The sequence below is a fragment of the Misgurnus anguillicaudatus genome, chromosome 12 (assembly GCF_027580225.2).
Source record: "Misgurnus anguillicaudatus chromosome 12, ASM2758022v2, whole genome shotgun sequence".
Taxonomy (NCBI): Eukaryota; Metazoa; Chordata; class Actinopteri; order Cypriniformes; family Cobitidae; genus Misgurnus; species Misgurnus anguillicaudatus.
The window spans coordinates 38,329,765-38,356,878 of record NC_073348.2 but is presented as its reverse complement, the minus strand read 5'-3'; the positions used below and the strand labels follow the sequence as shown (position 1 = coordinate 38,356,878).

General features: G+C 38.6%; 1 protein-coding gene across 35 annotated transcripts in view; it reads left to right on the top strand.

Annotated features, from left to right (window-relative positions):
• The window catches only part of camk2b2 (calcium/calmodulin-dependent protein kinase (CaM kinase) II beta 2), a 63,953-nt gene that overhangs the window by 5,171 nt on the left and 31,668 nt on the right, over window positions 1-27,114 (top strand). For 30 of the 35 annotated variants that reach the window (XM_073874560.1, XM_073874557.1, XM_055207553.2 and 27 more), the window contains exons 3-12: window positions 9,793-9,852; window positions 10,164-10,218; window positions 10,671-10,736; window positions 18,405-18,477; window positions 21,757-21,859; window positions 21,988-22,071; window positions 22,876-22,970; window positions 23,050-23,172; window positions 23,278-23,361; window positions 23,443-23,485. In XM_073874560.1, the coding sequence (XP_073730661.1) occupies window positions 9,793-9,852; window positions 10,164-10,218; window positions 10,671-10,736; window positions 18,405-18,477; window positions 21,757-21,859; window positions 21,988-22,071; window positions 22,876-22,970; window positions 23,050-23,172; window positions 23,278-23,361; window positions 23,443-23,485 (786 nt within the window). Of the gene's footprint in view, window positions 1-9,792; window positions 9,853-10,163; window positions 10,219-10,670; window positions 10,737-11,869; window positions 11,943-18,404; window positions 18,478-21,756; window positions 21,860-21,987; window positions 22,072-22,875; window positions 22,971-23,049; window positions 23,173-23,277; window positions 23,362-23,442; window positions 23,486-27,114 lie in introns of those variants that run through there. The other 5 variants (XM_073874562.1, XM_073874559.1, XM_073874556.1 and 2 more) reach the window with 2 other exon arrangements.

The window sequence follows — 27,114 nt, the reverse complement described above, 5'->3', positions numbered from 1 at the left end:
TTTAATAGATGACTGATGTTGATCATGCATTTATCGAGAGAGTTACCGGTTTGTATTTGGTAACATTACTATAGGGCGAAAATAAACAGCGCGGGACGATAAACGTCACGTTGCTCAAAAGTGAAATGTGTATTACAACTTACCAGCTTGCCCGATGTCCTCACTCTTCCAAGCGAGGTCCTTTTTATTCCTGTCTCTATAGAAATAAGAACTTGTGTTGTGTAGCTCTGGGTGACTGCTTACGGACAATATCAAGCATTCCTTCAGGTTGAATGAGTGACTCTGGGCGGGGCTGATGCCACAGCAGCAAGCAGGCTCCTGATTGGTTAACGCGGCGCGAAATTCCAACAAAGTTCACATTTATCGACTCGAGCGTCAGCCGGCAATTCGCGTCAAACACAAAATGCACAAAAAGCACCATTCGCGCGTACCGCGCCAGGCGCTCAATTTGCGCGAAGTAGACGTGCGAATGAGGCGGAATTGCGTCTTCCGCTCTGCGCCAAACGCCTCATCCTCAACGCGAGACCTCCAGACACGCGTCAACGCATCTTCAAATTGACTTATCATTGAAATCACTCGCGCTACCGTGGCTGTTGTAAATTCAGCATTAAATTAAGATGTATTTTCTTGATGACCAAAATGACTTAAGAACATAACATTTTTAGACAAAACACATAAAATTTAAGTGAATTTGAGCTTAAAACAAGCTAAAAAAAGCTTTTAAACATTTAACCCTTATGTGTTATTGGGGCCATTTTGGGCCTTTTTTAGTCTTAATTTGGCCACAACTTTCTCTGTGTTTCAGCAAATGGAATGATTTTTGTTAATAAATCTTTTATTTACACATATTTTAAGAAAATTTGTTGAAATTTTTCAAATACTCAACAATATACCGTTCAATTTTTTTTCCATGGTATATAGACCATTTCATCGTGACGCTATAAGCGTCTGGTCTGAACTTTACTTCTGGTTTCTGTTTGTTTAATGGTCTGGCTAGTTGCTGAAACTGAACTCTTAAACAAATACCTTGTCGAAAATAACAAATGTTTTGGGTTCCTATGTAATCTACGTGTTGTTTATTTTGCTTGCTATATAAATGGACTACTTTAAAAGGACTTTGTTGTTATTTATTCTTCGCGCAGTTTACCGGAAGTTACGCGAGGACCACGAAAGCCGCTTGTTTATGTTGTTACTGCTGAAACCGTATATACTCCATTAGGGCTGCACGATAAATCGCATGTGTTTGTCACGCGCATCTCGTCAGTAATGCCGGTTCCTTGATTAGTAGTAAATCGCCATCAGCTGTTTTCAGATGGAGCAGCTCCAACTACACAGAGCCGTAGTTCACCGACAATCAGGGCAACCTCGCATCAATCATCGCGGACGTATCGCCTGCGATATGTATGCGATATGGCCCAAATTGCCAGGGAACTACCGCTCTGTGCAGTTAATGTCGCGCCATCTGAAAACAGCTGATGGCGATTTACTACTAATCAAGGAACCGGCATTACTGACGTGATGCGCGTGGTATCGCATGCGATTTATCGTGCAGCCCTATACTCCATATAACTCAATGTACAAAACCAGAAATTAAGCTCTGTTTTTTGCACAGGCATACTAAAGGGTTAATGGTGCCACATGGTGATCAACAATAAAAATGACAAATTTTACTTCTTTGCAAAAGGAAAAACCACCAACAATCAAAAATGCATGATCAATGTCATTTTAACAATGTAAACAAAATGAAACTTAAATTAGATTTACTAATTTGAATATCTTTTTGTCGTTCCTCACATTGCTTGCCTGTTTAGTATTTAAATTTATTGCATACTATTGTGTCATCTTGCAGACCACACATGTTTTTATCAACTAGGGATAGGTTGGACCCTGACATTTGATCCCTGAACTGTCACAAACATTATTTGGTTATTGGCCCACCGCTATCTAATTGCTATTTAATGTTGGTGGAAATGTTAACCTTTTGGAATAAAATGGTGTATTTATTTTTCTAAGACTAGCATTTAATACAGCTAATTAAAACATATCCACTTCATATTTTTTGCATTGCTTGGCTGTGATTTCTTTGTTTTGTTGGTAAACAAACACAATGAGTTTTACAAAAAGTTTGAATAAAAATTCCATCCACAGGACAAGAAAGTGGCTTTGGTTAAAGCAAAACATTTAAACGCTCCACCACACACCCACACCAATGCAAAGGAGCTTTAACACCACTAAAGCATGCGTGCAGAAGTGCCCCCTAGAATAAAGCTGTGGTGCCTTCAAATGGAAAAAGTTCAGATTGTCACTTCATCATCGGCACTTTTGCTATGATTCAGCTCGCGACCACATCTGACACTCGCTGTCTTTTCACGCCCGTGTGAGAATGTGTTTATGGTAGATTTACGTCCTCGTGAGCTTTATAATGAAGCAGTTTAAACATCTCATCTGAAGGCAGTGCCGGCATTGAAAGTGTTAACGCAAAAGTAGAAAATGGAGCAAATGTTAGGGGGCGGGGCCAAGGCAGAATGATTGACACTATATCTAGCCACCGATGGAGATGTTCGGGAATTCTTTTATTACGCAATGGGATCTGCTTTTGGGAAGTTTGGATTGGTGTGAATAGCTTATGTGCATAATCGGAGCACCTGCAATGCAGCATGGAGATGACCTGGATTTACCCAAAGTGTCACACACACACATTAAGACGCGTTCTGGTCCCACGCTCTTGAGTGTTAAGCAGGTCTGAAGCAACTAGACATCTAGAAGCAATTGACTACATAATTGTTTTCAGTTACAAAGGCTTACTGCTGAGATAAATACTGATGAACGTGATTATTTGAGCTGTAATTGTGTCTGACAGGCCCATTATCTTGCCATGTTTGCAGTTATGTTTGATCGCATCGAGTCACTTTCAAATGATTGGGTTAATCCCAGTTTTACTGATGTCTGCATTTTGTGGCGTTACTTAGAGTAGTACACACACTTTAAAAGACAAACGATTTTGTTCATAACACTGATAAGGACAAACAACTGAGAAATCATTGAACCATGATGAACAATACAGTGAATTACACTAACATGAATGATAGTCAAATATAAGTCTTAAAGATACAGTTACTAATACAAACGGACGTGTTTAATATTAAAGGCTCTTGTCACTTTTTTACACGTATGTGAGGATGAGTGTACAGCGCATGTGCCGCAAATTTCATCATCAGAATAATACGCACCGCTAGATTTTAGTAACCGTTTGTATCTTCAGGTTGCGCATGTTGATACAAATGTAGACCAGGAAAGATAATGCAATTTGTCGCAATGCGCATGCGTCAAGCGCCATTGTACGCGTATGAGTCAAATATAGTGTAATTTGCAATTCTGTGTGTTCGATTGCGCAATTCTTGAACGCATAAAGGAACACTCCACTTTCATAAACGATCAACATTTTCAAAAAAAGAAAAGAAATTTTTTTTACTTTTAAACCAACACTTCTCATCTTGCACTAGCTGTTTAATGCACCCGCGCGATATTACGTAGTAATCAGGTAATCAAGTCGATAGGTCACACATTACATATGTAAAATGCAGACTTGCGGACCATTTTAAACAATAAACTGACACAAAGACATTAATTTGTATCATTGCACATACAACAACTACTGAACACTCCTCTTTCTCCATACTTGTAAACACTGGAGCGGCAGTTTCACATACGTAATGGGTGACGTTTCGACATGATTACGTAATACGCAAGGTCACGTTGGCGCATCACACGGCTAGTGCAAGATGAGAAGTTGTGGTTAAAAAGTACTTTTTTTGCTAGATAAGACCCTTACAATGCAAAAAAATTCTTTCTTTCTTAGTTTTTTGTCTTGTTTTCAGTCGAAATAAAGATGCTTTTTCTTGATGAGCAAAACAACTTAAGAAAATAAGTCTAGTTTATAAACAAAAAATAATACAATTTAAGTAAATTTAAACTTAAAACAAGCAAAAATATCTGCCAATGGGGTGAGGAAAAAATCTAAAAATAAGTTTTCTTTTTTCTTAAACACCTAATTTAAGCAAAATTTTCTCACCCCATGGCAGATAATTTAGCTTGTTTAAAGCACAAATTCACTTAAATTGTTTATTTTTTTTGTCTAAAACCTAGACTTATTTTTTTTAAGTCATTTTGCTCACCAAGAAAATACATCTTCATTTAAGAATTTTTGATATTTTTACCGAAAACAAGGCAAAAAATACTACGAAGGAAAGGAATTTTTTGCAGTGTTAGAGCTCTTTTAAGCTGCATTCACTGCAAAAAATTATTTTCAAGAAAAAAAATTCTTAGTATTTTGGTCTTGTTTTCAGTAAAAATATCTAAAAATTCTTAAATTTAGATGCTTTTTCCTGATGAGCAAAACGACTCAAAAGAATAAGTCTAGTTTTTAGACCAAAAATGTCAAATTTAAGTGATTTTGTGCATAAAACAAGCAAAAAAATCTGCCAATTTTTCTTAAATTTAGTGGGTTTTTTGCAGATTTTTTGCTTGTTTTATGCACAAAATCACTTAAATGTGATATTTTTGGTCTAAAAACTAGACTTATTTTCTTGGGTCGTTTGCTCATCAAGAAAAAGCATCTTAATTTAAGAATTTTTTGATAATTTTATTGAAAACAAGACAAAAATAATAGGATTTTTTTTTCTTAAATCATTTTATGCAGTGTTAAAACTGCAGTTTTAAACTGCTTTGAAACTGTGAACTGTTTCAGTCCAATAAAGTCTATTATATTAAGAAAAATCCTGGAATGTTTTCCTCAAAAAATTTAATTTGTTCTCGACTGAACAAAGAAAGACATAAATATCTCAGATAATGTGGGTGAGTAAATTATAAGATTTATTTCTGAAAGTGGAATATTCCTTTAAGACAAAAAGAGTGGTCTTCTGAATTATGATGTTTTTGGATTGAGACACCTTGACTGACGATATAAGTAATTGTAGATTGTGACCCTTGAATTTTCAATAAATATATTCAGACCCATGAATTTCAGATGTGTTGTTATGCACACTTTTGATTCATTACTGTACTTGGGTGATGAGTTTGGCATCAGTCGGTTAAATTTGCCAACATTTCTCTCTCTGCTCTTTGCTGCAGAGGCGTTTTTTTCTTCTGGTGTTTAGTTGTCAGCATTCTCGTAGCTTCACACCATTTGATGTGACAACTTCACAAGCGCTGTGTGTATGTGTGGATGCATTGGTGTGTCTGGGGTGTGGTTCAGTTAAGGTGATAAATAACTTTTAAAATAGTGAATCGACTACTAAATGTTAAATTCTCTTAAAACCAAATATGCAGGGATGGTATTTACTATTCTTCTTTTCAGATGACATCACCAAGCTTTCTAATTTGTCGATCTCTTCTCTTCAAGCACAAATAGGCACCACGTTACACAATCAACTCCTGATGAATAAAATCAAGTCCCATCCTACATTTTTTTTCCATTTTAGAACATCTTGTTCTTAAAACAAGCAGCGGCAGCAACGCTAAAGGTCATGGGTTCGAACCCAGGGAACACGATACTGATAAAAAATGTATCCCTTGTAATGCACTGTAAGTCGCTTTGGATAAAAGTGTCTGCCAAATGCATGTAAATGTAAAATGCTGTGATGTCAACCCGCCAATGAGAGAAGAGTACAGGCTTGTGTCCTGTTTCCCAGCTGTCCTTTTCCCGTATGACTCACGCATGGCAGACAGCAGGCTTCCTCCGCAGGGTACGCTGGAGAGATTCAGGCCTTTCGGCTGTGCGCGTCTGTCTCTTCATATCTGTAGATCGTGCAGCACACAGTTCCCCTGTAGAGCACACGCTCGACTCGCACGCTCTTAAACTTAAATACAGCTGAACTCAGCTGCAGTGGTTTTAAAATCTTCAGCCAGTGGTTGACCGTCGTGCTGTTACCGTGTGGTTACAGTAGCACCTGTGGTCTGGGTGATGCTGAGTATGACCTTTGGTTTGATGATTGTAGATATAAAAAAACACTTGTACATTTCTACTCTAAGTAAGGCAGCAGGCATCATGATCATACTGTCAGGACTTATTTTAGTGATAACAACCTGCTGCCTGTACATTATCGCACTTATTACACAGCTATTTACCTCATAAGTAAGGTAAGGAACATTAAAGGGGACATAACATGAAAATCTGACTTCTTCCATGTTTAAGTGTTATAATTGGGTCCCCAGTGCTTCTATCAACCTAGAAAATGTGGAAAAAGATCAACCCAGTAACTTAGTTTTGGTAAACCATTCCCTGCAAGCACGTGAAAATTGGTTCATCGAAATTTGGCTCCCCTTGTGATGTCAGACGTTAAAACACTCAAATGTGATGTCAGAACTTAAAACACTCAAAATTTAATACGATTGGAGATATTTGCTTTAATAGATATCACTTCTAAAAAAAAAAAACTACAGCGAATGTCTGGATTGCCTACAACTAAGCCTCTTCCTGGGTTAGTGACATCACAAACACCAACATTTACATAAACCCTGCCCACGGAAAATAGCATTTAGCTTAGCCCCATTCATTCAATGGTACCATTTAGAGATAAAGTTAGAAGTGACCAAACACAGCAACGTTTTTTCCTATTTAAGACGAGTATTTATACGAGCAGGTTTGGTGGTACAAAATAAAACGTAGCGCTTTTCTAAGCGGATTTAAAAGAGGAACTATATTTTATGGCGTAATAGCACTTTTGGGAGTACTTCGACTCGCCTGAAAAGTCCGCTCCCCTTCTCACTCTCATAATGGGAGAGGGAGGGTGTTACTGCGCCGAGTCGAAGTACTCCCAAAAGTGCTATTACGCCATAAAATATAGTTCCTCTTTTAAATCCGTTTTATTTTGTTCCACCAAACTTGCTATCGAAGCGTCGCAGCGCGCTCCAGCGCTTACGTGCACGCACACAGATGATAGAGGGATGTATCAACAATTCTTAGTTAAGGTAATAACATATTTTAATATTGAAAATGAGTAGACTATTCCTTTAAAGAATGCGATGGAATATGCGGGATATTTATGCAATTTTATGCGATGAACTTGCAAAAACTGCATGAACTTGCAAAAACTGCAGCTTTTGCAGCTTTTTAATGATGTTCACATCACATAATCACGTCACTTCATAACATTCCCATGGCAACAGGGGACATGGTTGTGCTTGTTTGAAGTAAATGCAACATTTTCAACTTTTTTTTTACCATAAACCACGCAAACACATTGTATTATACCAAATACACAAAATAACATTATTTTTAGCTATTAAATAGGTGCCCTTTAAGGTAAAATGAAAAATTTTGTTTTTTATAAACAAAGCTCAAACACATGTCACGACTGGCCAATCAGAAGCAAGCATTTTAGAGTGCCATGTAATAACAGGACTGAAATCAGTTTGAGTATAGACGGTTTCAGCAGTAACAACATAAACAAGCGGCTGTCGCGGTCCGCACGTAACTTCCGGTAAACTCAGCTAAGAATAAATAACAACAAATTTCTTTAAACGTAGTTAATTTATATAACAAGCAAAAAAACAACACATAGATTACCTAGGAAACCAAAACATTCGTTATTTTCGACGAGACATTGTTTCAAGAGATCAGTTTAGCAATTAGTCAGACCATAAAAAAAAACGAAACCGGAAGTGAAGTTTGAATCCAGACGTGTATCGCGTCAGCGCACGTGCATCCGCTAAAACAGTCTATAGGTCTGTGTAAATGCAGCAGATGGGGTGTAAAATGTGTTTTATTTAAGCATTACAAATTAGTGATGCACCGATGTATTTATCGGCCGATTTTTGATGAATTTGAAACCATCGGCATATCGGCAATAGCACGAGAAAGGCAGATACCGATTGTTTATTAATTAACTGCATAAAGAAATCCATTATATGTAAAAAATGTGTTAATGTTGTTAATTAAATAAATGCTGAATAGCAAAAACCACCTTTGAAGGTTGTCATGCTGTCTTATTATATTTGTTTTAGCTTAATTTGTGCCTCTCTTATTATGTTGGTCAGTTGAATGTTAATTAGATCCAATCCATGTTCAGTAAAAATTATTTAATGCAGAAATAAACTAGCAAAAAGACCAACTATATAGTATTGTATACAAGTGTTTAATATCGGTATCGGCCAGAAGTTGTCTGTTTATATCGGTATCGGCCCAAAAATTATATCGGTGCATCCCTATTACAAATCTTATGCTACAATGTGTTGCAGTCACAGTTTCTGTCTTGATTCATATCGCTGGTCTAATTTAAGGCTGCACTGTACTGCATGTACACATTCAGATACACTTAACTGTGTGTTACACGACTGGTTGTGCAACTCACACAGGTCTGTCATCTTAAAGTCATATCGTTGCGTAATGTGTGCTGTGCTTGGACACGTCAGTCTGGTATCTTTGCATCTCAAAAATGAGTCTGTTGGGTGATAGGGTGGTCTGAGGTCATTCTACATTGAGTTACATGTGGTAAAGAAGAAAGTTAGTAACTCTTTCTTGCTATCCAGTTTTCTGTTATTCAGAGATATCTAACGGCTGCACAAAATGCAAGGTTCTCCCTGGTCCTTGAAATTCTTGAAAGTTTGTGAATCTGGGGAAAAAATTCAAGGCCCTGGGAAGTTTTTGAAAATATACATACATAGATACAGGTCATTGATAGTGCTTGAATCTATTTTATGCAAAAAATCCATATTATTCCTTGTGTAGTGTAGGATAATATCATAATTCTAGACTTTTTAAGCACACGTGCTAAACTGTTTGCTTTAAATGCTTATATCTTCTGTATGCGAATGTTGATTCATACCAAAATGCTTTTTTGCATAGTTGTGTTCGACACATGAAAACGTCTCTGGTTATGTATGTAACTGTTCCCTGAGAAGGGAACGAGACGCTGCGTCTCCCTTGCCATACTTCCCGCGTCCCTGTAACGCTGTCTTTGGCAATATTTCAGATAGCGATATACTACCCTGTCTTTGTCGTTAAGCCTCACCATTGGTTGAATTTGATATACACATTCAGACGCACTTTCCCCTGGGGGAGTCCCCAAAGTGTCACCGCAGTGACGCAGCGCAAGTTCCCTCGAAAGGCAACTGTAACAATGTGTCTTAAATCTTACTCAATCAATATTACAAATATCAAGATTATATTTTTTCATAATGTTCTTTACATCATGTAAGATTTAATGTGGAAAACAGTAAAAATGTTTTTTGGACTGGGTCACATTTTTGGACGCTTACATCATGGTTAAAGGTGCAGTGTGTAAATTTTAGCAGCATCTAGTGGTGAGGTTGCGAATTGCAACCAATGGCTCAGTCCACTGCTCACTCCTCACTTCTGAAAAGCATACGGTACGCTACGGTAGCCGCCAACGGAAAAAAAGATGTCATCGTCGGAGACAGCTTAGTAAAAAAAGTTTGTCCGTTAAGGGCTTCTGTAGAAACATGGCGGCGTCTCATTCTAAGGTAATAAAAACAGTTCATTATAAAAAAGGTCTTTATACCCCCTTGATAATATAGTTTTGTATATTATTTTGCATTTCTGCCAAAGATCCTTCTAAAAATTACACACTGCAACTTTAATATGTCTATAGGTCATTGCATAGATAAAAAATCAAGTTGCACCACTTACAATTCACTTACAACTTACAATTCAAGCTGTTGTGCTAAAATCAAAATTTTTAACGTTAAAAAGTGGCATTACTGCAGATTTTCCTTGATTGCTATTTAATAATTACTCGAAATTGCTAATGACTGAAATTGTCCTCGTTCCAGATCACCAGAAGCTCGAACGAGAAGCTCGTATCTGTCGTCTGCTCAAGCATCCCAACATCGGTGAGTACACGTCTCACACATATACTTGGATGTTATGAGAATTAAAGTCACAAACCCACACTGAACTCCTTCATTCATGACACAGTCAGTACTGGGATAACTGGGAGCGCAGGTGCGAAGCGCCCGGATATGAATGAGCTAAATGATCCCAGAGGACATTTATATAAAACGTACTTCCTATTGATTTAATTTGAGTTTATATTAGATCAAATACGGCACTGTAGAGCTCTTTTGATCCTACTGTACATTTAAATGAAAGGAAAATGGACTTATGTGATGATGATATTATTGCTCTTTTATCTCTAATGCAGTTCGGCTCCATGACAGCATATCGGAGGAGGGCTTTCATTATCTTTTATTTGACCTGTAAGTGCTTCTATATAATCTGACGCATTATATCTCGCCATGCTTTGTTTTTCCCTTCTGTGCTCGCGACAGACGCCCACTCTTTCCCCAGCATCACTCTCTCTCCCTCTCGTTCTCCCGCTCGACCGGGAGCCAGTTTCCATAGCAACAGAGTCGGGCTGCCCAGTCGAAGAGAAATCCTGCAGCAGGGGTTTCCCCCCCGAAGCCCCGGTGATCTCTTTTCTCGAGGATTTCCCCTTCTTATACTGCTCTCTCTCTCTCTCATTATGTTGCCTGCTATGTTTTATCATACTATAAAATCGTACACATGCTTGCACAATTATAATTGAACTTATTTTAATATACTATCGTCTTACATGCACCATTGCATATTATACGTAGACATGCTTGTAATGCTTTTGCATATATTTTTTTATTAAATCGAGCATTACGTCTCTCCTGTCGTCCCGCAGTGTGACGGGTGGAGAGCTGTTTGAAGATATCGTAGCAAGGGAATATTACAGCGAAGCTGACGCCAGGTAAAACACCCTCTCTCTCCTCATTTTCTCTTCTCGATCTCTTCTTATGTCAAATCACATCCAAACCTCCCACCCACGTTCAACTTTCTCTCAGTTTCATTCTCATCCCAACAATAAAAAGATATATTTTATACTCTTATAGAACAGTACGTTTCTTTGCACATTAATTCGTGTGCCGAGGCATTTGAGCGTGGGCAGCAGATCTCTGCCTCACCCTGTGTGTCTGCACTCGCATTTCTCCTGCAGGTCTTTTGTTTTTTTTTTCATTCGCTTCATAGGTTTCATTCCATCCATTGCTGTCTTACTCATCTCATCAGATCCCATATCCACACACGCGCACACACATGCACACACAGCTCGGTCGCCCCGAGGAGCGAAGCTTTAATCAATCCGACTGTGCGGCTTGAGCACGTGGGAGTGAGACACAGTGAGAAATAGACAGAAAGAGAGACGGTTACTAAGGGAGGAAATAAGAGCCAGCGAGTGACGAGAGCCGCTGGAATCGGCATCCGTGAGCTCATCGGCCGTATCTGTGGGTGTAATGCTTCCCGGCCCCCGTCAAGACGGTGAAATGTAGCCGTCCCTGAGGGCTGGAGCTCCTCCACCTGCTCCCCTCCACCAATATGACTGAAAGTAGGGCTCTAATTAACACACATAATTATGGTGTCGACTCAGATTCAGCCCTTCGCACACATGCATGCTCGCATTTTTTACAAACCTACGCACTCGCTTTATCTGTTTCCAGAGAGATTCATATATTTTCTTGATAATCTTTGCTACTATAGACACAAAACCAGTTCTTGCAAACCAGTTCAATAGCATCTTCAAACACGCACACATTTTCGTATTTTCACCTGCTCTATTTATTCACCCATCCCTCCGTCTCTCCATCCCACGGGTATGCATCAGTTTAAAGAAATAACTCGTCCCCGCCTGACTGCGGATCTGTTTTGGTGTGTTGTGTAACATCGGGGTTTGCTTCAACCATCGCATTTCATCAGCATCTTATCTGATACGGCCTCTGTCTTACCTCTGTTTGTCCTTTCACACGCTGCGACTAACTCACATCCTCCGTCGCTGCTCACCTCCTTCATCTTTTCTTTTTCTTGTTGTCTTCCCTCTTGTCTTTGCAGTCATTGTATCCATCAGATTCTCGAGAGTGTCTGTCACATTCACCATCATGATATAGTGCACAGGGACCTGAAGGTCAGTATAGGAAAGTGCACTGGGCCAATGCATGTGTCATGTGACTCTTGCCTGTTTCGAAACCGTCCGTCCGTGTGTCTGACCGCTTGGCTGCTTGGTTTGAATTTGAACTTGACTCTTAATTCGTTCCCTCCACAGGTTTGCATTATTTCTAGTGTTTGCAGGAGGAGGAAGTGAAGGGATATGTCAATCTTTGTTCTGTTTTTGCTGTTTTCGATTTGCTCCGAAAGATTTATGCACACCGAATGGCAGTTGCATCTGTCCGCTATGAATGCATTAGCAAGGGATGCGAAGTATGCGAAAAGCCTGGTCCGAACCCGAGTGCGATCCCACCCCTTTCTCTCTACCCCTTCTGCTTGTGCAAATTTTATGACATCACTAATGTTTCACTGTTTAAAATGTGTTCGAAATGCTTTCGTTTATATTGTGAACCCTACTGGTGTCAACATGAACCCAGACTTGAGTTCTGTTCCGTGCATTTGAGCTCAAAAACCAGCATTCACACCAACCAAATAAACCTAACTTTGATGTCAAACATGCTTGCTTTCACACCTGTCAGTTTTAGTGTGAAAACCCCCTAAAGCACAATTTTTCTCTCGATCTCTCTTTTTGCTCGTTCTCTCTCGCTTCAAAATGGTTTCATTTATCTCTGTCATTGGGCAATTCTCTGTTGTGTGGAATATGGCGTTTCACTTTCACCCTTCAGATCGAGCGTGACAGACTGCTGGAGGATAGACAAGTTGTTTTGTTTAATAGTCACTTGATTGAAGGGCTCTTCTGGAGTTTGTTTCAGGCTGTTGTCAGAAAAATCAGTGTTTGGACAAACTGATTTTCCCTAGCCAAGAGTGAATGTGGTATAACAGAGTACTGTGCCACCCACATAAGGTTTTTTTGACTAATGCTGCTGGAATTAGGAAACTGTTATGGGGCGTACACACCAAACGCGAATTCAATGATTTACGCGAGTAGATTACATACAAAGTTAATGCGAAGACGCAAATAGATGCAGAATTTGCGCTGGCCAATGCCAGTGACGTGAAGTGGGCAGTGCAAATGCCGCGAAAACACGTGCTATTCGCCTCAAACGTGTCTTTGCGTAAGTTAAAAATATTAAACTCAAGCGCAAAATGCGCAAGACATGAAGTTAAATCCCGTGAGTAATCTAGAGTGAGGAATGCGATGCTTTGCGTTTGGTGTATGCGCAGCATAAGGTGACATAATCGATTTCTCAGGTGTGTTTCACTTAAAGGAACAGTATGTAGGATTGTGGCCAAAACTGGTATTGCAATCACAAAACTTGTGGCTAAAACTGGTACTGCAATCACACAACTGGTGGCCAATACACAAAATGACAACATAAACATCAGTGGCCAGATCACTGTTGTCAGTGATATAAGTATTTGAAATTAAAATGATTTCTTAATGTCTAGTGACATATCAGGGACATTTTATGATTCATTGATATACATTTCTTACATACTGTTCCTTTAAATTACAACTTATGTCACTTTTATAATTTGCATAGTACACCACATAGTACGCATAGTTTCTGATTGTTAACTTGTGGATGTTTTTCACTGCAAAAGGGAGTTTGGGAACTTATAGCATAGCACAGATGACAACATGTTTGCTCAAGACAGCGCAAGCTAGCACGAAGGTAAAGCTAATCTTTTACATTATAGCGATGGTACTGACGATTCTCTCAGACCGATCAGTGATCTACAGTGTTTTCGCATCACTTTTTGGTATCAGCTCGGGTCGTTTGGAACCTCAAACAAGGTGGTATTAAAAACGTATTGGGTACTACGTACTGCACCCAGTGGAAAAGCCCCCAAAAGTAAGCTGACCCAAACCAAACTGTGGGGTACTATGGAATTGAAAACGCCATTCAATGTTTTTCTGAAAATAAGTAGATACTATATTTTATCTCATTTCTTAGTAGAGACTAAAAATAAGAAGAGAATGAGACTTGAAGAAAGGTAGAATAAATACTAAGGATGCACTGATATATCGGCAGATAAAATCATTTTTTTACCACTATCGGCCATCAGCTGATTGTTTGAAAATTGTCGATGTTCAAGGCAGATTATATCCTGACAATTAAAATGTAGCATCTATTTAAACGTACGAAAGGGTGGAGCCGGGGACAAATTTGCATATTAAAGGGGACATTACTTTTTTAAGATGTAAAATAAATCTTTGGTGTCCCCAGAGTAAGTATATGAAGTTTTAGCTCAAAATACCAAATAGATAATTTATTATATCATTTTAAAATTGCCACTTTGTATGTGTGAGCTAAAAATGTGCCATTTTTGGGTGGGTCTTCTAAAATGCAAATGAGCTGATCTCTGCACTAAATGGCAATATTGTGGTTGGATAGTGCAGATTAAAGGGATAGTTCACCCTGATGAACACAAAGGAAGATTGTGAGAAATGTTTGTAACCAAACTGTTCTTGGACCCCATTCGCTTCCATAGTAGGAAAAAAGAATACTATGGAAGCCACGAATGCTTTGGTTACAAACATTTCTCAAAATATCTTCCTTTGTGTTCACCAGATCAACAAAATTTACACAGATTTGTAACAACATGAGAGTGAGTAAACTATGACAACATTTTCATTTTTGGGGGAACTACCACTTTAAGGGGCGGTATTATTATAATAAGATCCCCTTCTGACATCACAAGGGGAGCCACATTTCAATGAACTATTTTTGCACATGCTTGCAAAGAATGGTTTACCAAAACTAACTTACCGAGTTAATCTTTTTCACATTTTCTAGGTTGATAGAAGCACTGGGGACCCAATTATAGCACATAAACATGGAAAAAGTCAGATTTTCATGATATGTCCCCTTTAATATCTATGGTCCGACCTGTGTGATTTGAGTAGAGGCGGGGACTAATTTACATATTTATAAATTCACATATACTAAATGAGGGAATTACATTCAAGCTGTTTTAAAGCATGTCGAAATTTATGTCATAGGAAAAAAATGTACATATGCTATCATAATGCTTAAAGATGAAAATTATCAATTACAAGAAGACTTTAAAATAAATCAGCACCATTGTTTGGACTACTTAAAAATCCTGTTTTAACTAAGACCTAATCTTGGTTTAATCTAAAAAAATTTAATAATCCTGAACCTTTTATTTATTTTTATTTTTTTAATAACTTGACTTAAATTTCACCAAGAACATAACCATAAAGTTTAACAAGTTTTCAGGTATGTTTTCATACCTAGTGCTTTCATTTTAAAAGAAAAAGTTTGACGTAAAAGCCTCATTTGTATTTTTTTCATATCTACAGGATCAATTTAAGTGAATCAAACAGCATTAGTCTATTAAATCAGGAAAAAAACTTTTTTGCGACATCCACTCACATTTACTCTGGCTAAATCAGCAGCAAACGCCTCCACAGACTGACTCACACCGTCCACCTCCCTCTCCTCATACAGAGTTACATTTCCTCACCACACAACTGATAGCACTGCCAAAACACACAACACAAACTGCGCTCTGCTGCAGTGTCTGCGCAGTTTCCAGGGCCAGCTGCCAGTCTTTCCGCTCTTTTACCTTTCTTTTTAGTCTTTCTGTCTTGTCTCCTGAAGACCCTGTCGCTCTTGTCGTGGGTGGTGAGATGGTCTCACCCTTAAGAGTTGTTTTTATGTGATGTAGTGTTAGCCTTTCACGTCATAATGATATATTGCATCTATTAAAACTACTTCTGGGTTTGTGAGCTCGTATTTTGTTTTTGTTCTTAAGGCTAATTCACATCGATCCGATTAACGCCAACGAAAACACTGGCATTCATTCGGCTCTTGGATTTAGTTTGTTGCCGTTTGAAGGATCAGTGTGAATTAGCCTTAAGTACAACAATAAAATATGAGATTATAAAGCCAGCAGTAGGTTCACAGGAATTAAGTTTTTCATTTATTCACCTTTTTGAAACCCGTTTTTCCCTGAAACACAAAAAAGTTAGTCTGTGAATTATCACCCACTCTCACTATATTAAAAATTATATAACAATAACTTTTAATATCCTTTTTTGTGTTCTATGAAAGAAACTCGTTCAGGTTTGAAATGATATGAGGGGGATTAAAGGCCTGTTCACACAGAGAACAATAACTTTAAAGATAAAGGTTTAAAAATTGTTAAAAATGTAAAGGTGCTGTGTGTAGATTTTAGCGCCATCTAGCCATAATATGGGAGTTGCAACCAACGGCTCAGTCCACAGCTCATCCCTCCCTTTTGAAACGCATAGAGAAGCTACGGTAGCCGCCACAGGACAAAAAACACATCGTCTGAGACAAAATAATGGCGAAACCTGTTCTGTAGAGCAGTTTGTCCGTTTAGGGCTACTGTAGAAACATGGCGGTGCAAAATGGCGACTTCCATGTAAGGGGACCCTAGGTGTTGGCTATATACAGTAGATAAAAACGGCTCATTCAAAGGTCATAGTTCATTATGTAAGGTCTTTGTACACCATGAAAATATAGTTATGTTTAATAAATTTCATTTCTGTCAAGAGATCCTCCTTACAGTGCGTTTACACCAACCGCTTTTCAGGCGTCAAAATCGCATATACTGTGCCTAGTTTGAACAGTTTGAATGCATTCGCGCGTGTAGAGCGGAGTAGACACGCGGAAAAAGCAAGCATTTGACGTGCGTCAGAGGCAAATCCAGTTTTTGTGGGAGGGGCAAGTGTTATGCAGTTGTCTGTTTGCAAGGTTACTGATGTTGATTGTGCATTTATCGAGAGAGTTACCGGTTTGTATTTGGTAACCTTACTATAGGGGGAAAATAAACGGCGCGGGTCGATAAACGTCACGTGACTCAAAAGTGAAATGTGTATTTATCTTCCAAGCGAGGTCCTTTTTATTCCTGTCTCTATAGAAATAAGAACTTGTGACGTATAGCTCCGGGTGACTGCTTCGGACAATATCAAGCGTTCCTTCAGGTTGAATGAGTGACTCCGTGCGCGGCTGCCCAAACAGCAGCAAGCAGGCTCCTGATTGGTTAACGCGGCGCGAAATTTCTGCCGAAGTTCAAAATTTTCAACAGGGGCGTCAGCCGGCAATTCACGTCAAACACAAGATGCACAAAAAGCACTATTCGCACGTATCGCGCACAACGCTCAATTCGCGGCAATCTGAGGAATGATGAATCGTTGACAGCCAATCAAAATCCATTTAAATCAGTGACGGCTTGTGAGTTCTTTTCCAAGGAGGCACGAATGCGAAACTCGTTAAAACATCATCATGTGTGTGGCTCGTGATGTAAAAAAAGATGGCTTCTGTGCGTCATCTGAACCTGTGTGCATTGCGCGTCATGTCAAAAGAGGCAATCCGTAAGGGTTTAAAAGACGCTTGCGTTTGCTAATCACTCACTTAATCTCACGTGTAATCAGAGTTTAGTGTTAAGTTAGTGTCTTGCGAGACGTGAGCGTCTTTTTTTAACACTTTCAACGCATATGCAGCAGGCATGTATTTTGGCATGACGTGCGATGCCCGTAGGTTCACATGATGCACCGAACACATATTTTGACATGACGAGCCACACGACACCCTGAACACATATTTTGCTTTCGAGGAAGGACCGGCCACCATCAGTGTTGGGGAAAGTTACTTTTAAAAGTAATGCATTACAATATTAAGTTACTCCCCACTAATTGCGTTACTTAGTTACTTTTCATGGAAAGTAATGCTTACATTACTTTTAAGTTACTTTTGCGTTACTTTTTCTTACTTTGCAGGCGTTTTTTATGACTGAGAAGTTCTGCATTCAGAAATTGCATAGGCTTGTGCATGTAAATAAATAAAATAAACATAATGTGATTGTCCATTGATGCTAATGTACTTAGTTATTTTTAAAGTTATCGTTCTTGTTGTGAAAGGACCTTAAAGCATAAATAATAGAACTGAGATTTTTTGTGAACTGCCCTTTTAATTGTGAAAAAAATGTCTTTAAACTCTTGCATAAAAATTGTGTTTAGGTTATGTTTTGGAGTTGTGAGTCGTGACATTATTTTCATACAACTTACACGCACCCTGCTATTTTTATTACAGTAATGCATAAATTCTCATAAATGCTCATTACTGTAAGGGGATTTTTTAATTTTTAAATGTTAAATTGAATTTGTGTAGGCTATTAGAATATTTTGTATTGTAATGTAAAACATCTGCTAATGAGAATTTAAAATAAATGCATGCTCAGTTGTCAAAATAATGTCACCAAATCTAAATGCTTTTTATTTTCCTTATTATAAAATATTATTTTTATTTCTTTTATCATTTTTTGGGGGATGAAAATTACCTGGATATATTTTTATTTGCCATCAATTGTTAAATCACGATTGAAATGAGCTCCTCCTAATAACCTTACATTTCCCGCCTGTGCCTGTGCACGAGAGAATGATGCATTGCTCAGACTAACATACGCCCCTGGTGTTTGCATGCAGTCACTGCATCCAGCAGATCCTGGAGGCGGTGCTTCATTGCCATCAAATGGGTGTGGTACACCGAGATCTTAAGGTGAGTGACAGGTGTCAGTCTGATTCCTCCGTTTGTCTGTGCGTTTTATGCATGCTTGCATATTCCTGTTTGTGAGTTTGTGTTTATGTCAAACCGTGCTGCGTTGATAAGATTTTGCATGGTTAGGTAATTATTAATCAGGAGGCGTGGCTTATTTTAGTTAATGTGAGAAGCATGGATGTTTATGTCTGGTATAAAATAATTGCTGTTTCACATTGCTAAGACAAACACAGAAATAATGTACAGTAAAATTCATTTATAAAGCCAATAAAGTCATTAGTTCTCCTTTTCATTTAGTTTAAGTCATTTGTGACATTTCCAAGAATCAGGTTACGTAAATCTAAGTTGGGCCGCGTTTCTGCTGGCGTTCTTCCGGAAGTAGCTCAAGGTCATCGAGCATTTCACACCATCCTACAGATTGTCAACTTGATCTCAACTAAATTCATGCGCCCGAGATGCCATATGAGCTCTGCGTATAGGTCCAGAAGATGGCAACGGTCATTGGGTGATCACGGACTATTTTTGTGTCTTTTGAGAGCAGCAGCTGTAGCGACAGGAGAAACAAAAAACATCTTAGATTTCTTCAAACACTCACGATGCTTTGTTCATCAGAACCTAATTTCCCAACTGGCTCGACTTCCACCAGAGAGAGAGAGACGTAACCTACATAAAGTATTGCACCTTCCCACAATCTCACACACATGCTGAGTGTTATATGGAGTTACGTCCTATTCATAAGAAATATTGTAAAGTCAGCTTCACATTGGGGATGTTATCTCACTGTACATTTTGTCACATTGACCAGCTGACTGTAGATCATCACAGTAAATTGCATGACTGATAAGCAAACAAGTAAATAGATGAATGTTATATATTTAAGAAAAAGGTCTGGAGTGATATGAGTAGGGCCCTATGAAATCCGTTTTATTTGTTCACAAATTCCCTTTAATTTTTTCAAATTAAGTTTTTTCCATTTTAATTTTCTGAATTTCGTTTTTTTTTTCGTTTACATTTTTTTGGAGTCCGTTTTGTTCTGTTTTAATTTTTCTGGATTCTGTAAATTATTAAATCAAATTTAAGTAATCAGAATGATTAAACTTACAATTCAATAATAATTTATTAATAGTTTGCGTTCAAAAGTACATTTGAGTATTTTGGTGGTAATTTTTGGGTAATGCTTACAAAATTTCATAGTACAGTCCAACATTGAATCTTTTTGTCATACAGAGTGCTGTCAAATTTAGTAAACAAATAAAAACAGATAAAAAACTGCTTGGCCATTAAAACATTAGAGCCAGCCTCTGCATTTAACTTAGTGTATGTGAGGAGGGTCTTAAAGGCGGGGTGCATGATCTCCGCAAGCCAATGTTGATATTTAAATCATCTAAACAAAAATGCCCACACTGTCAAAAATAAAGGTACAAAGCTGTCACTGGGGCAGTACCCTTTAAAAAGGTACTAATATGTACCATTTAGGTACAAATATATACCTTTTGAACTACTAATATGCACTTTTTGGGTACAAGGTGTACCTTTTTGAAAGGGTACTGTCCCAGTGACAACTTTTGTACCTTTATTTCGGATAGTGCATAGAATCTGGACCTTCTTTTGATAGACACGCACCACACATACGCAACCCAGGCAATGATGTCGGTTAGTAGACACGGCCCTTACTGCTGATTGGCTGCAAGTGTGTTTTTGGCTGGACTGCCTTTTTTCGAAGTGTTTTTCAAAAATCATGCACCCCGTCTTTAAATTTAATTTCTCTGTTTTTTAAAAAGTTCACAGATGGTCTCTTCGACATGGTTTTTCTCTATTCAGAATGAATGTTTGCGTAATCGTGTGACCATGTTGCCACCCGCAAACATTGAAATGTTTTTATTTGCATTTTTATTTGCCAGTTAAGAATACCATTGCAACTGATATTCGCAAATAAGTTATAAAAATGTATTTATACAAATTCCGTGAAATTCTGCACTATAGAGAAATTTCCGTTTTCATGTCTTGATTTCGTGATTCTGTCCATGTTTTCTGAAATCATAGGGCCCTATATGAGGGACATATAACTATCAGATTGGATGCCAAACACGATGTAAAATATCCAAAATACGTATATACAAATATACAATATTTGAATAATAAAAAGTATTCAGTATAATACATTTGAAATAAATATGTAACAGACTTTTGATGTCTGTCAATCAAATTTAATTTTAGGCTAAGCAGTCCTTCCAGAAAAACGTGGCCTTTTTTGTGATTGTTGCGGGCAAAATTCGTTGATCTTGTGGCACGTTTTCATAAAAAATGCGATGGAATATGCAGGATTTTTATGCGATGAAATTGCGGGAACTTGCAAGAACTGCGGATGAAAAAAGAGATAAAAGTGATTCCCCAAAATCCGTTCTCATTCAATGATTTTCACGTCGTGTACATCACTTCATAACGTTCCCATGGCAACAGGTAGCATGGCTGCGCTTGTGTGAAGTAAATGCAACATTTTTCAACTTTCTGCTAAGGTATATGTGACTTTTTGCTAAGAAAATGCGGGGATTATGAAATCATGCAAGCCCTGCATATTTTGCGTGCGAAAATCTGCAATTTATGCAGTGAAAGTGGTTCGTATTTGAAAAAATTTGTCCCCCGCATAAATATACAGACTTTTTTTGAGGGACTGGCTAGCGATAATCTTAAAAAAAAGTAATGCGAAAAAAATTACACACATTTTAGTATACACACAGTAAATGTCCTAGCTCTTCCAAACTTTACAATGGTAAAAACAAGGTCGATGACTTGCCCAAAAAAGTGCATGCATCTTTTACAGATGTAATCCGCACAGTTCCAAGGGGTTATTAAATGCCTTCTGAGGGTAATCTATGCGACTTCGAGGAAAAATATCCATATTTAAAACTATATAAACTATAATAACTAGCTTCCGGTAGCGGCAAATGCGAATTCACCACATTTTTGGTGAACACTTCAGGTGATGGGACGTGATTCTGTTCAGCACAGCATATTTACAATACAAAGCATTTGGCAGATGCTTTACTATGAAGTGACTTACGAGGTACATTTTATCTGTATTTGTGTTTCCTGTGCATCAAACCCACGACATGCATTGCTAACGCATTGCTCTACCAACAGAGCTACAGGAAGACGTATATTTTGGTAGATGATTCTGTTTGTATCTCACGAGCAGCTGTGGTTGTATGTTATGCATGTTAAAAGGTGAGATGTATCAGATTTTAGTAATATGAGTGTGTGTCCTGATCTCCCCCTCAGCCTGAGAACCTGCTGTTGGCCAGTAAGTGTAAGAACGCAGCCGTTAAGCTGGCCGACTTTGGCCTGGCCATCGAGGTGCAGGGAGACCAACAGGCCTGGTTCGGTACGTGGTCACTTTTAAACACTCAACCAGAAATGCCAACCTCTTTTTGCTTTAATATTTTGTTATTTGCATGGCTTTCACAAGCATACAAAGATAGATACAAAGTCTATTTTCATGTTGGCACGCAGGGTTCGCTGGAACGCCAGGTTACCTCTCCCCAGAAGTGCTTAGAAAGGAAGCTTACGGCAAACCTGTGGACATTTGGGCATGTGGTGAGTCTCGCGCCATCCACTCCTCACCCGATAGGGTTCTTTGCATCCGTTCCATCATCTCTATCTCGACGCCCCACGCACATTCAGACGCACGACTCTCAGAAGTTGAGGGCTCTTATCTTGCTGGTGTTGTCAAGTGCTTCTGTCAGCAGCTTGGCCATCACCTTACTGTTGTGCGTCCGTCTACTTTGATTTGTTTTATTAGTTTGCACATTTGCTTTCGATTGAATGAATAGTTTCATTCAGATGTTTCAATGAAGAAAATACTGATTCAGAAGTGTTTGAGTGCATTACTCAAAAGTGGTATGCTGCTATTTATCACCATTTTGGATTAGGTTAAAGGGGACATTTCACAAGACTTTATAACATGTTAAAATTGACACTTTGTAGGTGTGAGTAAAAATGTGCCATTTTTTGGGTGTGTCCTTTAAAATGCAAATGAGCTGATGAAATGCAAACACTGTTCGCCATGATGGTGGTTTGTTGAAATTGAAACTTAGTTGTGCTGTCAATTATTATATTTTCTCTCTCTATCGGCACTAATTGGCAGTGCCGTGGTTAGATTAAGGGTATTACTATAATAAGATCCCCTTATGACATCACAAGGGGAGCCACATTTCAATGACTTGTTTTTTCACATGCTTACAGAGAAGGGTTTACTAAACAATTTTTTTACACATTTTCTAGGTAGATAGAAGCACTGGGGACCCAATTATAGTACTTAAAGATGGAAAAAGTCTGATTTTCATGATATGTCCCCTTTGAATAAATCACATAGGTCACATATCTGTGATGTCATTGCAGGAGTTATTCTGTATATTCTGCTGGTGGGTTATCCTCCATTTTGGGATGAAGACCAACACAAACTCTACCAACAGATCAAAGCCGGCGCTTATGATGTGAGTCCTTGTTTTTCTCATACGGCACAATTTTATAGTAGGCTATCTTAATATAACTGCGTTTATGTATTTCCAACAGTTTCCTTCCCCGGAGTGGGACACGGTCACGCCTGAAGCCAAAAACCTCATCAATCAAATGTTGACCATCAATCCAGCGAAAAGAATCACAGCCCAGGAGGCCCTGAAGCATCCATGGGTCTGCGTAAGTATCTTTATTTTATGGTCGCTGTTTAATATTTAATCTTTAATATGCTTACAATTTAAAACGATACAATTGCAAATTGACTTATTTCGATGTCTTCCACAGCAACGATCCACTGTGGCATCCATGATGCACAGACAGGAAACGGTCGAGTGCCTGAAGAAGTTCAACGCTAGGAGGAAACTCAAGGTTTGCCAATCTCTGCTCTGATTGGTTGTTTTAATGGCTGGTTTACTGTAACAGTTTAACCTAAATTTTATTTTCGCATAGGGTGCGATTTTGACAACAATGCTGGTCTCACGAAATTTTTCCGGTAAGTTAACATCATATCTACTGCATTTTTGCATTATGTTCAGCGATTAAAAGTCAATGTGACTGTTAAAGGATTAGTCCATTTTCTTAAGAAAAATTTACTCAGCACCATGTCATCCAAAATGGTGATGTCTTTCTTTGTTCAGTCGAGAAGAAATTATGGAAAACATTCCAGTATTTTTCTCATTTTAATGGACCCCAACACTTAGCAGTTTTGGTGCAGTTTGGGGTGCAGTTTCGGAGGACTCTAGGTGATCCCGGGTGAGGCGTGGGGGTCTTATCTAGTGAAACGATTGTCATTTTTGACAAGAAAAATAAAAAATATGCACTTTTAAACCACAACTTCTCTTCTTCCTCCGGCTGTGTGACACGCCAGCGTGACCTCACGTAATTGCGTAATGACATGGAAAGGTCACGTGTTACACATTTGCGGACCATTTTAAACAATAAACGGACACAAAGACATTAATTATTAGTATTATTCAACATACAACAACGTTGGAACGGTCCTCTTTCTCTGTACTTATAAACACTGCAGCGTAGTTTCGGTACGTCATCCCTGACCTCTTGACGTGATGACGTATTACGTGAGGCCGCGCTGGGGGGGGTCGCATGACTGGAGGAGGACGAGAGGTTGTGGTTTAAAAGTGCATATTTGTTTCACAAAATAGGACCCTTGTGCCTCATTTGGGATGGTTGGAGTCCTTTAAAAATGTAGTTTTGAACTGCATTAAAACTGTTAAGTGTTGGGGTCCATTAAAGTCCATTAAAATTAGAAAAATCCTGGAATGTTTTCCTCAAAAAAACATAATTTCTTCTCGACTGAGCGGGGAGAGACATCGGCATTTTGGGTGACATGGTGGTGAGTATCTGGATTTTTTTTGAGAAAATAGACTAATCCTTTAACCCAACTGCATTAAAATTGACCAAACTTCTTACTATTTTGTTTTTTGTCTACCTATTTGACCCTGGGACTAAAAGTATCAGAAGCATCAAATGAATCACCTGTCTAACGTTTGTTGTTTCATAATGTTAAAATCCCAGCTTAATATGCAATGTAAATATATGGCACTGTTTGTTCCAGCACATATACTCTTTCTCATCTTAATCTGTAAGCCGTCCTGACACTTCAATACAGAGTTGAGACCCATGGGAACACTGTACAGTAACATCTTGCCGATTATGTTTAAAAGCCGGACATCTGAGTTAAAGTCACCACCTGACAGACTGATTCAGAGTTGAACAGATCTGTAAGAAGCGTGTTGCCATCATACGGCGCGTCTGGAGGGAATGGCCATTCTGGATGTGTGCGTCTGTGCCAAACAGCACATGTGATAACTGGCGTTTATAATAACATGTGATTTATATCTGCTGTAATGAAGCATCTGCTCTCTCACATCTTACACGCACACACACAGATAGATACACACTCTCTCACTTTAACAGCAGGCTGGTGGGCGGAAGCCACAGTGTTCTTGTTTGAAGAACATTTTGGATGCTCTCTCTCTCTCCCTCTCTTTCCTCTCTCTCTCTCTCTCTCCATCCATGGCTCGTCACATGCCGTTTCGCTTTTCTCATTACTGTAATTACCTCATCCTGTGGGGTGACTCAGTGGTAGAGGAGGCGTGGGAGTGTCCGAGTGTCACTCCCTACGTTTAGCCTCATCTGTCATTTCTGTTCTCTGTTCACTCTCTTAAAGGGGCCATATTGACCATTTCTGTAGCATGCCCAGTTTTCATGCTAGTCAAAGTTTCTTTCCAAAAGAAGTTTGTTTGTTTTTTACCAACCCAGCATCACATCAAATTCGAAATGGACTTTAAACAAGGGCTGCACAATATACCGAAGCGCAAATGTGCATATCACAATATGCATATAGCTGTTTTGATTGCTTAATTGAGTGCATGCGTGTGCTCTGACGTGTGGAAGATCATCAACAATCAACAAGAATGTAAAACATGTTGGTTATATAATTTTTAACTTTTAAATATATTTTAAAGCAACACTGAAGAGGTTTTTGCTCTTTGCTCCCCCTACAGGTTAGAAGCGGAATTGTCCATTACCACTGTCGTAAATAATTTAGCCTACTGCAGCATAGCTGGCTCTGATTGGTTTGTAGGTCTGCCGTAAAGCAAGTTTTTGTAGTTTTCTATCGAACTACAGGATCGCGACCCGAAGGTTGGAAACTTCTTTAGTGCGGTTTTGGCCGATAGAGGGCTGCAAAGCGATTGTGAAAGTGCCGTTCCCATGTTTCGAGTGGATGAACGACTGAAACTTTTTTGGAAACTTTATTTTAAGGTAAAAAATATCTCTTTGGTGTTGCTTTAATACAATTCAGATTTTACAAACTTAAAATATGATTGTATTGCATATAGGATATCGCATTATGTTGAAAGTTATTAAATTTGATTTCAGTGTTGTGCAGCCCTACTTTAAACTCAGATAAAACATGCTTTTTTATAAGGAGTGGTAGATTTACCACCAATGCATTGTTTATTGAAATCAAAACCATGAAGATTTACACATTTTCAACTTTGTTTGAAGTTCATTTAGTCCAGTTTACCCTTTAGGGCTGTGCATGGGCAAGAATGTCACTATACGATGCATATCACGATACATTGATTGCAATGCGGTATGTTGCGCCACGTTGTGGTACTGAAAGCGGGGTGATATGATGGGATATTTCCTATTTTAGGATATAACATTAGGAAATCTGTCATTAAAGGAATATTCCACCTTCATAAAAAAAATCTGATAATTTACTCACCCCCATGTCATCAAAGATTTTTATGTCTTTTTTGTTCAGTCGAGAATAATTTAAGTTTTTTGAGGAAAACATGTCAGGATTTTGCTCTGTATAGTGGACTTTAGTGAGCCTCGACGGTTTGCAGTTTCAATGCGGCTTCAAAGGACTCTGGACGATCCCAACCAAGGTATAAGGGTCATAATTTTCGCAAAATAAGTACTTTTAAATTAGTACTTTTTTTCTCGTCTTGCTGTGTGACGTGCCAGCGCGACCTTACGTATTACGTAATAATGTCGAAAGGTCACGCATGACGTATGCAAAACTACTGCTTCAGTATTTATAGGTGTGAAGAAAGTGGAGCGTTCAGACGTTGTTGTATGTGGAATAATAACAATTCGTGTCTTTGTGTCAGTTTATTATTAAAATAGTTTACAAGTGTGCATTTCACATATGTAACATGTGACCTTTCGTTGTGATTACGTCATAGACTGTAAAAAAAAAGGACGGCGCTCGTTCGCTCGTTTCCATTGGTGAAAAGTGAAGCCGCCAGTGTCCCGATACGGCGCTGACATCTTGGGTCTTGAGTCTGCACGTAGTGATTTCGGGACCAGTCCTGCGCAATAGTGAGCAGGAAGTAAAGCCGCAAAATCAAGGCCCCGCCCTTGCGCATTTCACAGCTGTCAATCATGACGTGACACCACCTTTTTTTATAGCATTAAATAACTAACTTAAAACAAACTTATTTTAAAAACACACACTTGAATTTACACCAGCGTTATAAAAACAGTAAATGACAGAAACCAGCTTCGTAAAAAAAGATAATTATAGTGTAATTAAATTGTTTAGTTGATATCAAGTCCCATTGAATAACATGGGGAGGTGGGGTT